The 13,211-nt window shown below is 40.4% G+C and overlaps 1 protein-coding gene across 3 annotated transcripts in view; it reads left to right on the forward strand.

Annotated features, from left to right (window-relative positions):
* Positions 1–13,211, forward strand: part of tmeff2a (transmembrane protein with EGF-like and two follistatin-like domains 2a) — a 126,007-nt gene that overhangs the window by 61,348 nt on the left and 51,448 nt on the right. For 2 of the 3 annotated variants that reach the window (XM_081604700.1, XM_081604702.1), the window contains exon 4: positions 3,117–3,143. The exons of the other annotated variant lie outside the window; for it this stretch is intronic. In XM_081604700.1, the coding sequence (XP_081460826.1) occupies positions 3,117–3,143 (27 nt within the window). The remainder of the gene's footprint in view (positions 1–3,116; positions 3,144–13,211) is intronic. 3 annotated transcript variants of the gene reach the window in all.

The raw sequence follows: 13,211 nt of genomic DNA on the forward strand, positions 1-13,211 counted from the left end.
TTTTAGTTCAGAGTTTATTTTATATTCACAGCAACCGCTTTCTTCTCTTACTTTAGTTTCTATCAGAAAACGGAGTGAGATGAAAGAACACAAACTCATCCTTGTGAAAAAGATTTTATCTTTAAATGAAAACCTAAAGCTAATTTTCTTCTGCTCATTTTTCCTCTTTTCTGCTTTTTAGTCTGGAAAAGAAAAAGTATTTTACACTATTGAAAACCAAAAATGTGTCTAGTTGTTGCACTAAGCTCTGTTTGATCTCGTTTTGTTGTAAACTTTCTGCTTTTTAACGAATAAATTTACTGTAAAACATTGAAATTTGCACAAAAACATAAAGCCATAAAGTTAATCTGCAAACGAAAGTTAATTTTGGGATTAGTTTCTCTAGAAAATAAACTTTACTGTAGAAATATTGTCCAGTTCTGCAAGAAAAACTTTTGTTTTCATGTCTTTTATTAAAAGGAACTTAAACATTTCTGAATTTAATTGCTTTGCTGGTTCATTGGTTTTCTTTTCAAATTATAAATCAGTAATTTAATCCTGTAATGTTTGGGTAAAGCCTCATGAAGGACTCTTTGTGAATGTTATCAAATTGTAATTTGGTAAATAATTACACTTTTAAATTGACATTGTTTAAAATGTCTTTTTTATGACGTATTGACATGAAGCAAGAAATCATAATCCGTCATAAATATGTAATAACATGTATCAACTACCAAACTTTTAAGAACTTTATCTGTTTACTAGGGCTGTTGTAAACGATTATTTTAGTAAACGAGTAATCTATAGATTTTTCTTACGATTAATCGAGTAATCGGATAAAAACAATTATGAAATAAAATATTGGTAAATCTTCCATAACACCAGTGTTACTATCGGATATCAACATCAGTCTATTTTTTCCACCTTTGAGCTTCCCTACCAGTTATTTTTTGTAGACCGGGGGAGCAATACGGGATATTTACGGCTCCTCCGTTCAAAAACTCATCTACCCGCCATGTTCCGCCTCCCGTTTGTTCAGACCGGGATGATATAAGTTTATTGTGCGGTTCGTCCGTAAAGCTGCTCTTACCCTGTAAGCATCAACCCTCAGCCGCCCGCCGTGTTCAGTCTCTCCGCTCACCTGTATAAATCCTCTTCCCGCCGTTCAACCAGCAGCTCCGGAGCAGAAAGGCTGCCGAACTCCCGGCATCGCGCCGGTCATTTTAAGGATGTTTATTGGTCCCACAAAAATGATGAAAACCCGGAATTATCACCAATCAGTAAAATCCCCGCGGGCCGAACTTGAAGATTGGACGTTATGCCGCTAACACGTAGCTTCCGTCAACAACTCAGAGGCGGAAGTCAGAGCTCCGCGCAACGCAAATAATGTTCCGGCTGAAACACGGTGCGCTAAATGATAAAACATAAATTAACGAAGCTTCGAGGCAGGTCAATTTTCCTCGAGGAATTTTAATAATTGAAGTACTCGAATCACTCGAGGAATCGTTTCAGCCCTACTGTTTACATTTCCCGGCTGTCGTTGTCATACTCAAGTGACTGATCCAATTATCAATCATTTAATATTTCAAAATTACATCATCAGACAGACCAAAATATAAGGTTAAATTGAATTTTTTATATTTTAAGTACGAAAATGACAATAACTTATCTGAGTAACTTAAAAATAACAAAATCAGGCAAAAGAAAAGCCGTTCCGAAATAAGTTTTTTAAATAAAAAGCTTATGAATCTTTAGCAAAACTGCAGGTCTGTGTTTGGTGAATTTTTGGATAAAACATGCTTGTTTTTCATTCAGTGGGTAGAAAATTTGGAAATTTTACTCAGATTAGTAGAAATACTAAACCACTAAAAGGACATTTTTCAAAAAAGTTTCTCAATGCCAAAAATGTTATTTCCAAACTCTGCCACCGGCACAGAATTACTCATAAAACCTCTGAACTGTGATCCGTTTGATTCCCGACAGCAGATGGAGATGCTGATGGAGAGAGTCACCACGACCCAAACGTGTTTCTGTTGGACCTGGATCGGATCGGATCGGATCGATCCGAGCCTTACGCCGCGCCGCTCTCAGTGACGGAGATCCGATCAGGTTCCATCAGGACTATATAAACCATCTCACATGGGTCCAAACAGCAAGCAGAGCCAGAAACACCCGCCTGCGTCTGGCCTCGTGTGTTTCAGCAGATCGATCAATAAATCAATCAATCAAGTTTATTAGTACAGCACATTTCAGCAACAAGGCCGTTCTAAGAGCTTTACATCATAAAAACACAAAAAGAATGACATTTTTACCATCGTTTTAAAAGCAGCTCTAACCAGGTCCGTTTTAATCAGTGTTTCAGCTGTTTTGCAGTTTTTCTTGTAGATTTGTGGTGCATAGAAGCTGAATGCTGCTTCTCCACGTTTGGTTCTGGAGATGCAGAGCAGAACCAGAAGGTTGATCCAACAGCAGCAGATCTTTAAGCCGTTCAGAACTACCAGCAGGATTTTAAAGTCTGTTCTCTGATCTATGAAGACACTGTTGCAGTAAGTAATGATCTGGATCTCACTGAGACATTAGACCTCTGGTCTGGGAAATGTTCTTCAGGTGACAGAAGGCCGACTTTGTAACCGTCTTTATGTGGCTCTGAGGGTTCAGGTCAGAGTTTGTCCTGATTTTTAGTTTCCAGCTGTAGTAGCTGAAGCTCCAGATCGTTTTTCTCCAGGTCCAAACATAGTTCTGTTCTATGAGGCTGATCGCGCCACTGCGCTCCTGAGGATCCGTTTACAGCGGTGTCGTTGATCGGTTGGGTGAGCGGCTGCTGCTGTTTCCCCAACGTTACGTAGATTCAGAGGGAAAAGGATCCGCTGACACGCGAACAGCTGGAAGCAGAGCGCGCGCAAAGCCTCGTCCTCTGCTTACTATTTATTCCAGCCTTTCTCTTTTAAATCTGAGGCGCGGTATTGCTTTCCACCGTTGGAGAAATCTCATCTCCCCGCAACAGAAAGCATCCTCCCAACACGACCACAAGCCGATAGTCAAACAGGCGAACACTTCCACATGCTGACCCAGGCTCATTCAGCTAATGTGCGTCTGCAGCAGCCCGTGGTTAATAACTGTGTTTGTTCTCTCTGCAGATGCCGGGTCGGGATCGGGAGACGATGGTAAGATTACTCACCTCATCCGTCCTCCTACACCTCCTCTGCTCCAGCTCTGCATACGCTGCTGCTGCTGCTGCAGCAGCTTTTCATGCTTCTCTTTATGTTCTCCTCTGTGACACGCAAAGTTTTATTTTCCTCACGTTGAACACAACTTTACGATAAGTTTAATCTGCGTGGTTGAAGTCATTAAAGCTCTTGAGACTTGCATTCATAGTTTCATTTGCTGCAAAGGTTCGGTTACCTGCTTTTCAACAAACTCCTGGGAGCTGTCGACCTTGGCTTCGAAATCTGATGACAGTTTCTGACGCTCAGATTTTCGCCCAAACTCTGATGAGACGAATCCGCGTTTCATAAAACAGCAACACCAAGACGGCCCACACGCAAAGCCATTTATATTCATCTCCATGGCAACTACCAGGACATACCGGTCCACGATTGGTTTTATTCTCCTCGGTTTATTTAAGTCAGTATTCATATGAAAACATATATAAGTCGCACCTGCAGCCTGGAAAATATGATATCTGAAGTCCATTAAGACCTGGAGGTCAGAGAGATTAGAAAAAAATTCAAGAGCGCCACGTCAGATGCTAAGTTAGCATGTTAGCATGTTAACTGTTTTTGCCCACTTCAAAATAAAAGCATGACTGTAAAAGGCTAACTACTTGAAGAATTTAATAACCAAAACTTTAACATCGATTTCAAACTTTATTCAACTGAAAGTTTATAAAACAACAAAATAAATTTAGGGGAAACTAAGTGCGCTTAACATTATGAAAATTATCAGATGTGCTAAACTGCTAAGCTAAAAATGAGTTCTGGTGTTAGCATGCTAACAGAAGTATACCCTCTGTTTTAGTCATATGACCGGAGCGCGTAAAGATGGAGTCCGGCTGTAATCCCTGACTGATTGCTCTGAAATCAGGGCTGATGTTTTTCTCATTAGCTTTCTGAGTTAGCGACGGTTTCCTCCAAAGAAAAGCTGCAGCCGGAGTAGCTTTGCATTAAAACGACCCTGGATGTTTCCGAGACTCAGAGTGAGAGGTTCACCAGATGAAATGAAGCTTTTGAGTAAATTAATGCTTTACAATTTATTAGTAAAAATTAATTTAGGAGAAGCGAGGTTCACTAAACGTCTTCAAAGTTAGCAAAAGTTAAAAATGAACTGGAGCTGATCCACAGTCGTCACATTGTGATGAGTTTTGTATGTATTTCTAAGGCTTTCACATAAACCAAACAAGTTCTTTTTAAACCTGGTCGAGCATCTAAAGGACAAATATTCAGGTTTTCTGTACAGATGTGTTACGGCTGCAGGCGAATGCTAGTGTGCGACGGATGTGTTAGCCGACGCGTCTGGCTCCTGATGCAGCCGGTGTCAGTCGACCGGCTGATTACGCTGCGTTTGCTCGGATGAAGCAGCTTCTCATTTGCTCGGCCTTGTTGCAGTTGTCAAACAGTGAAGGTGCTTCTTGTTTCTGCTGCAGACGGTTCACACAGAGGGAGGACATGACACTGCTCACAGGTTTATTTCATGACCTCGATTATTGTCTCATCACTTGGCTTCATTTCGCACCGTAACGCAGAAGGAAGCAGGGGGGGAAAAAAAAGGTTGTTGAAACGTTTAAATTCTGAAGTCTCTACAAGGTAATGGTTTTGTTTTAGATCCCGGCTGTCGTTAAACTGTTCTCACAAAGAAACTATTATCTTAAGATCTGGATCTGATGAAGGTATGGAGCGATTTAAGACGGGATGTGTGAGTTTTCAGTCTCAGGAAAGCTTCTGGTCGGTAAATCTTCGTAAAGGAAAGGAATGATGAATGGATGTGAAGAGGAATCAGAACATTGGCGGGAGGAGGCACCGGATGAAAGATGAGGAGCATAAGGCAGGACGATATATTGGATTGTTTTGTGGTCGAATTAGATTTAACGGTAATGAAATGAATGTGAGTGAACTGGACAGAATGGTTCTCAGGTGGAAAAAGGTGAAATATTCCCTCTGGGTCAGGGAGCGAGTTTTGCTTCATGGAGAATCAAATGTTTAAACCTCTAAGTTCAAGAATTCAACCCTCGCATGTGGATCACAACTAAAGGTTCAAGATCTTGATTCTAAAAAGATAAAACGAGTTTCCTTGGAGAACTCGATGGATAATTTCTCCATCTCTTGGTCATCATTTAGGTTCTTTCTTAAGGAGCTAGAGAGAGAAACTCTGGAGGTTTCAGAGGTAAACAGTTTAAATTGAATCCATCTTTGTAGTAGACTTATGTGGCTTTGGTTTTACTATATAGAGTAAAAAGACTCTTTTTGTGTCATTCCACCATGAAGCAATAATTCCTGTTTAGTCCACTTTAATCCAACTCCAGTCCGCTTGTGTAGAAAGTCCGGTTCATTTGATTGCTAATCGACCAAAAGCTGAACTCTGGTTCATCTACAAACCTCGGTCTCAGTTCGGTTGACATGAACTCTGGTTCGATTTGAATGTATATGCGAATGCCAAGTGGACCAGATACTGCTCCAAAAGCAGGAAGAGGACTACAGCGCAGGGCATTCTGGGTAAATACAGCCAAAACAAACGTGCTAGCATAGCGCTAACAGGAGAAATGACTCGTGGTCTTTTACTAAAAACAAAAGAGAAATCCTACAATCGCTGAAATCCGACGACGCTTTACATTTTGAGGAGAAGGAAGTTGCTCTCGGTGTCTACAGAGGTTTTAGTGTCGTTTCCTCCAGTGGTTCTTGGTGCAGCGCCCCCACAGGCGAGGAGGGGAACAGCTTGGTTTGACTCAGAGCAGAGAGAAAGAACCACAGCAGCTGGAAATGTAACAAATGTTGCAACTTTTCCCCCAACTGAACCAAATCTACCGCACTATCAAGTGTGAAAACGGCCTTAGCAGCTACATAGAATCCCTGGTGATCAGAGTGACCCCGGTCCTAACCCCGAGTTATAACTTAACTGTTTACTAGAGCATTCAACTGGGTAAAAGCTCCTCCACAAAGAGCTTTGTGAGAGGACTTCAGTTTCTGAAACTTGATGCGGTCGGCTAAAGGCCACTGTTTTGGTGAATCAAATGGTCTACATAGAAATTAAACATGTTAAAGTTAACGGTTCCTCATAGACCGTTAGCGACTCCAACTGTCCGACCGAGATAAACCAGGCGTGTGTTTAGTTCAGAGCAAGGGGATGTTGAGAATGAGACAGGAAGTGAGACGCTGGCTATGTTTCCATCCAATTTGTCATGCAAATTCTGAATGAACTTTTAAGTTGTTGCAAAAACATAAAATGTAAATTTGTTGTGTAATGAGCGTAATCCAATCAGATGTTGACGCTACGCATGGCTGTAAGAAACAGGAAGGAGAGGTTGCAAACTAGCAACAAAAAAGCATCTTAAGAAAATGAAGAGTCCCGCCCTCCGATTTGGAGGTTTGTGCCTCTGGTAAGGCACAGAATTTTGCTACATTAAATACTTATATAATAAATATTTACCTTTTTTTTTTTTTTTTTTTTTTTTTGCAAAATTGAGGAAGTTGTTTCAAATTTTTCTGTTTCTATCAACCTTTTCTGTGATGCTTCAAAATGTGTCAATATGTCAGAAAAGCAGACGGCTAAAATCAGCACACAGGCTGAGATGCCGCAGTTTATTTGCATATGCAGCTCCTGCGTTAGCTGTGGTGCGTTTGAGCTTCATCAGACTTGAACACGAGAAAGAGGGAGATTGAAAGAAGAGATAGAAATGGAACGGAGAGATAGAGAAACAAAAACATGGTCTGAGGCCGAGGGCCTGCTGATATAAAAACGCTGCAAAGCTGATAACAGAGGAGAGGAAATGTAAGGCTGAGATTAAAACACGTCCTCCACGTATGTGAGCTGGACAGGCAGGAGCAGGACGAGCCCACTCATCGTGACGCCAGCGTTCCCATCATGCTTTGCTTGTGCTGCTGCGTCACTCTGAGGTTCCCGTCTTAATGAAACCTAAAAGCTGAGGGGAAACGGAGCGTGCAGGCTGACGATACTCAGCAGCAAAGTTAAAAATCAGTTATTCTCTGCTTGGACGTTGTTTTCAGCTAACAATGCGGTGACGTTGTAGAGCAATGTTTATTCTATAAAACGTTACAGTTTTACAGCATCTCAGGATTTCACTCTGCAGATTTTAATTAGTTGCCGTCTAAAGTTTTAAAACATTTTTTACCTTGAAGGATTCTTTATAAAACCAGGAAAACGGCCAACAACCCTGACCATCCTCTTCATGTGACTGTCTTCAGTCAGAGGCTTCTTCAGAGTCGCTGTAACACAGACTGCTACTGGAGCTCTTTCCTCCCAACAGCCATCACTGTCTACAAGAACTCAGAAGAATCTGAATTAATGAGTTACACCAACATTTGATTAAAAACGGTTGTGCTGTGGTGGTGCAGGGGTTAAGCACAACACACATATGGAGGCCTTAGTCCTCGACGCAGCTGTCGCAGGTTCGATTCCCAGCCTGGCGACCTTTGCCGCATGTCTTCCCCCTCTCTCATTATCCACTTTCCTGTCAATTAACTATCAAATAAAGGCCAGTAGAGCCAAAAGAAATCTAAATAAATAAAAAAAAAAAACATTTAATTACATCGTCAGACTGATCATAAATGTAAATGTTGGTATTTTAAGGACCAAAACAACAGTAATTAATACAAGTAGCAAAATCAGCCAAAAGGAAAAAAATGTTTCCAGATCAGTTTCTATCAATAAAAAACGTATGAAACTTTAACAAAACCAGCAGGTGTGTGTCTGTGTCTGGTGAATTTTGGTTAAAACATGTTTGTTTTTCTTCTACTCAAGTAAAAGCAGAGATACTTCTTGATAAAATTACTCCAGTAAAAACACTCCTAAACAGCGAATCGACCATTCAGGAGGGAAACAGACAATTAGGAAACAACAGCTGAGGGGCAGACAGTGTGTTTCTGCTCCAGAGGAGGAAACAAACAGCCTCGGTCCGCACAGAGCGGCAGGAGAGGTCAGCGCGGGCGGAGGAAGCCTGCTGGTGCTTTACGAGCCGGGGGAGAAGGTTAAAGCAAGAGGCCGTAAAAGATGGCTTTGAGGGAAGCAGCAGTGGAGACCCACCCTGCTGAAAATCAAATATATTTTAACGGCACGCCATAAATCCACACACATAAACCGGGATAAGCCAGGAAGTTGCCAGTTTCGTTGGCTGCAGGCAGTTTGTGTGAACTCTGTGTGTGTGTGTGTGTGTGTGTGTGTGTGTGTGTGTGTGTGTGTGTGTGTGTGTGTGTGTGTGTGTGTGTGTGTGTGTGTGTGTGTGTGTGTGTGGAGTGAAGCTGCAGAGCATGCATGGCTGCATTCGTGCTTCAGAGTGTGTGTTCTCTTATTTTTTTTTCTACATCAGATAAGTGAGAACAGGAGTCAGCTGTGCAGAGCGGAGAGCCGGCGGTCATGAGAGCGGTCACATGGTCCGCGTCAGACGCTTGTGCAAATCAAATTGTACAGTGGAGGGGAAATTGAGTTTCGCTCACATGATCTCTGCTGGGAGAAAAAACGACAAGAGCTTCACACGGAAGAGGGTTTCTGAAAATTCACAGATTAAAAGAAAACAACGTTAAGTCGAGACTGATTCTCTCAGAGGCTAAAAAAAGACGCACGGCACATAAAGACATTATTACGGAAGACGAGTGTGTTTATTATCTGTCCTATGGGTGTCCAAACTGTGGCCCGGGGGCCATTCGTGGCCCTTCGAGTGAATTTGTGCGGCAAGAAGGATGTCCTCAGTCATGTAGTAACTAATTACACTGACTTGATTTTTGGAAAAGGTGTAATTTTAGGAGTATTTTTACTATGCTGTACTTTGAGTAATTTTATTATGAAGTATTTTTACTCTTTCTTGAGTAACATTTCTATATTTTCTATCCAGTGAGTGAAAAACAGACATATTTAAACCAAAACTCCACCAGACTCAGACACGCGCCTGCAGTTTAAGTTTCATCAGTTTTATATTGAAAGAAACTGATTTTGATCAAAAACTGTTATTTTGTAATCATGTCATTTAAATTATTATCATTTTGATCTTTCAAACACCAAATTTCCACTTAACTTTATATTTTTGCTCCATTTTATACAATTTTAAAAATATTAAATGATTGATAATTTGATCGTTATCAATCATTTAATATTGATTAAATGATTGATATTTAAAAAAAAAAAATTTTTTTTAATATTTTTAAAATATATATTTTTAAAAAATAAAAAATATTTTTTTTATTTTTAGAAAATAAAAAAATATTTTTATTTTCTAAAAATAAAAATATTTTTAGAAAATATTTTTTACACTTGCGTTGTTCCCATTCAATAAGAAGTGCCGTTAAAATCACGTGAATAAGTTTTTTCACTCAGTAAACCATTAAAGAACATGGCAGCGACGGATGTAACAGTTAAATAAGATGTTATTTTTATCAGCCATTCAAATCTGTTTCCATTGCAGTTTTTGCAAAATGGCTGAAAAAACGTCTCATTCAGCGCAAAAGCTTCTCATCAAGAAAATGTTTATTTTAAATTGAAAAAGGTGAATTAATTTTTGTAATTCCAGTTAACAGAAACGCAGTTGATGTTGCCAACTTTACGGCAACTTTTCAGACCCCAAAAAATTTTCTTTTTTTAAAAAATGTCGCCATCGGTGACCAGGCAGATCGGATCATAAACACGGTGGGATTCCGGCTGAAGTATAAAATCACAGAGGAATAAATTTAGCTGCATCTGGACCTTCGCCTTGTTTTATTGGACTGGTCCAACGGCGTGAAGCTGCCGTCCATCAGAGGACCTCCATCTTGTTTTTATTCATTTCCTACTGCAGAGGAATATTAAGTCTCATCGACTTTTCCCACTTCCATCTCCTTTCCACAGAACTAGAACCAGAAGTGATTAGATTTCATCTCCCTCCAATGTTTGGATCTCGTTTTTATTAGTTGATAAAAAAAATATTAATACGTTTTTTCATAGTTATGGTCAATAATGCATGAATTTTTATTTATTTCTTCTGTTGATTCCATTTGGAAAAGAGGAATATTTGTTGGAAAATCAACAAAAGCTACCAGATTAGTTTTTGTTAGAGAAGCAAAGTTTGTTATTCCCACTTAGATGTCTGAATAAATATGCTGCCGTTAATAATAACATTTAAATGCCTTTGAAACAGCAGGATATTCAAAAACAGCCTAGTAATGTCATTAAAACCTGTAGAGGAATAAATTTGGACCTTATCCATCCTTCCTGTACAAACAGCCCATTCAGACCAAATTAATCACGACCCGTTTAGGAAGAACTCGCCCTGTAGGACCTCTGTTAATTATGCAGCTTTAAAGCCCCCAGATGTGCGTCCAGCCTGAGTTTTTCTTGGTTTTTTAATGGTTTATAAACATCATTTGATCCGAGGCTCTGGTTGTGAGTCAGCAGGACGCCGGCGACCTGACCTGACCTGACCTGACTTCAGGTCCGATCCCGACGCTCATCCAAACCAGTCGCTCTGTCAAGGTCAGAGCCGCCATTTCTCCAGTAAATGGTAAAAAACGTCTCCTCAGTGGAGTCTAATTACCAGTGTTTACATGCAGCTCTAACCTCTCACTGCATTTCCTGTGGAAAAATAACTTTTAAATGTAACGTGAAGATCTTTTTCTCTGTCTCCACTGTTTGTGTAATATTAATTTTTGGTGCCTGTTGACTAATGAAAAGATGAGCAGCGTATTGGGGCCTAATTGAAATACAATAGCCTGACTGGGGTAATTAATCCAATGATCAGACCCACAACGCTATGGATTTGCCAGCACTTCATTAGTTTGAATTAAGGAGCGAGGCTCCGCTGTGGTGCGATTATGAATTCAATATCAATTGATCTTCCTCCGTTGGAAGCAGCCCACAGAAATAACCTTATGAGGAAGCAAAAAATAACACTTTATTGTTTTATTGGCTTTTCAAATATGGCCGATGAATCTTAAGGTGCCCACAGCCCCTACATTAAGAAGAAATGGAAGAATGGCTAATTTCTGCGTCTCCAGTGGATTTCAAGCATTCAGGTTAATATAGACGGATCCATGGTTAGCTAAACATGCGCTGTAATTTTTCTATTAACCTAAAAGTTGTTGTTTGTTTGTGAAAACTCGCAATAACTCCAAAAATCACATATCTTTATTATATTTTTCACCTGCGCAACACATGCTAGGCTAATGACGCGGGTTGATTATAGTGGGCTGGACACCATTGGAAGGAGCTAACAGCATTAGCTACAGCTAACATCATTACCTGGAACTAACAGTTTTAGCAGAGCTGACATAAAGTCAAATCAAACTGGTAGATAATGAATGGATGTTTAAAGTCAAAAGTTTTCGTAACAAACTATTTTAACCTATTTGAGAAACTGTTTTGATCCTGATGTAAACAGCTTGTTAGCAACTGGAGCTCTTTGTAGCATACCTTCTCCTTCTGGGTTAGCATTTTCATAAAGCTGCTGCAGCACAAACACCGGCTTTTTTTCCCCCAACTCTCTTCCTCGTCATTTCTGCATTGCTTAAGTTAAAGCGGCCCGCCACAGCTTTACATGTGGCCCTATAAACTCCAGAGGATAGATAGAAATTATTTTATCAATCAAATCAAAGCAGTTTTTCTCAATTTCATGCAAAATCAACAGATTCCAAGCATGTTTTATTCATAATTATGAGTTTATTGCAAACTTTCTGCAAAAATGTTCAGACATCATATTTAAGCGATGCTAACTCCCACCTGCAGGTGGCAGTGTTTCTTACTTCCACTGCTGCCTCAGACATGCTTGATGTCAGGTCGTAGTCTCGGATCGCCGTGAAAAGTGGCAAAAAGTCACACGTTAGCTTAACTGTCGCAAAATTCCTTTCAAATATTTTTAAATTGGCACCACAAAATCACAAAACAATCGCAAAATGCTGGACGGACAAATCAGGGTGAAAAGACGTCGATATTTCAGCAGTTTCTTCATTGGTTTCATCAGTGCATCCTGCCACAACCGGCCCTTTAACAACATTCATCTTCATTTTTGTGGCTCAAAGTGAGAATTAAGTTGGCGCTCCTTAATTAGAGCTAGCTAACTAAGGGGTGTCAAGGTGTTAGCCAAGGAGCTACAGCCTTTAGCATGAGCTATATGTCAACGACTCTGCGAACTTCTGTCCGCTGCTTAGTGCTTCCTGCGTTGCACATCGTAGGAGCTGATCGTTTCAATCTAAGCAGTAGAATGAAATAAAATAGAAAGCGAACGTTAAGGTAGCAGCCTGACCTTTGGTTGCCCCGGTGATCGCTCCATCTAACAGCCTCCAAAGTGGCGAGCTGCTGCCCCAGTCACACGGCTATCGCTATGGTAACCACGTTAGAGGTTTAGGGAAGTGAGTAATCTAATCTTCCCACTTTGTGGCACAGCGATAAGGCTCACCAAGCAAACCCATATCTCTGTGTGTGTGTGTGTGTGTGTGTGTGTGTGTGTGTGTGTGTGTGTGTGTGTGTGTGTGTGTGTGTGTGTGTGTGTGTGTGTGTGTGCGTGTGTGTGTGTGTGTGTGTCGTATTCGGTTATTCTACGCTGCAGATCTCCCTCACACTGAAAGCCTACGGAGCCACTTTGTTCCCGTTAATAAGAGGAAGACTCCGGTTGAAAAGTCCGAGCCCGTAATGCTGAAGGTGACATTTTGGCACCGACGTCTTCAGCATCACGGCAGAACTTCAGCCTTAAATAAGTTTAACATTTTCGTTGACTGATTGCTCATCTCTGCACTCGTATCCGGCCGTCATATGATTGCATTTGTTTTTTAAAAGATGAGATGCCTGCAGAGGAATGAGAAAGATGACTGGAGGTGTACGAGACATTTATTTGAGTAACTTTTTGGAAGAGAGTACTTTTATCTTTTATCAGAGTAATATTATTATGAACTAATCCTACTTGAGTAAAGTTTCTATCTACTTTACTAAATCAAGAACAAACAAGTTTCAACCAGGAATGCAGACAAACAGACACTCAATTTATGTCAAAGTGAGACATCCTGTTTGTACTCCAGCTTTGTTGCTCTAATGTTAATATCCCTCCA

This window comes from Poecilia reticulata, chromosome 2, assembly GCF_904066995.2.
Source record: "Poecilia reticulata chromosome 2, P_reticulata-male-v2, whole genome shotgun sequence".
Classification (NCBI taxonomy): Eukaryota; Metazoa; Chordata; class Actinopteri; order Cyprinodontiformes; family Poeciliidae; genus Poecilia; species Poecilia reticulata.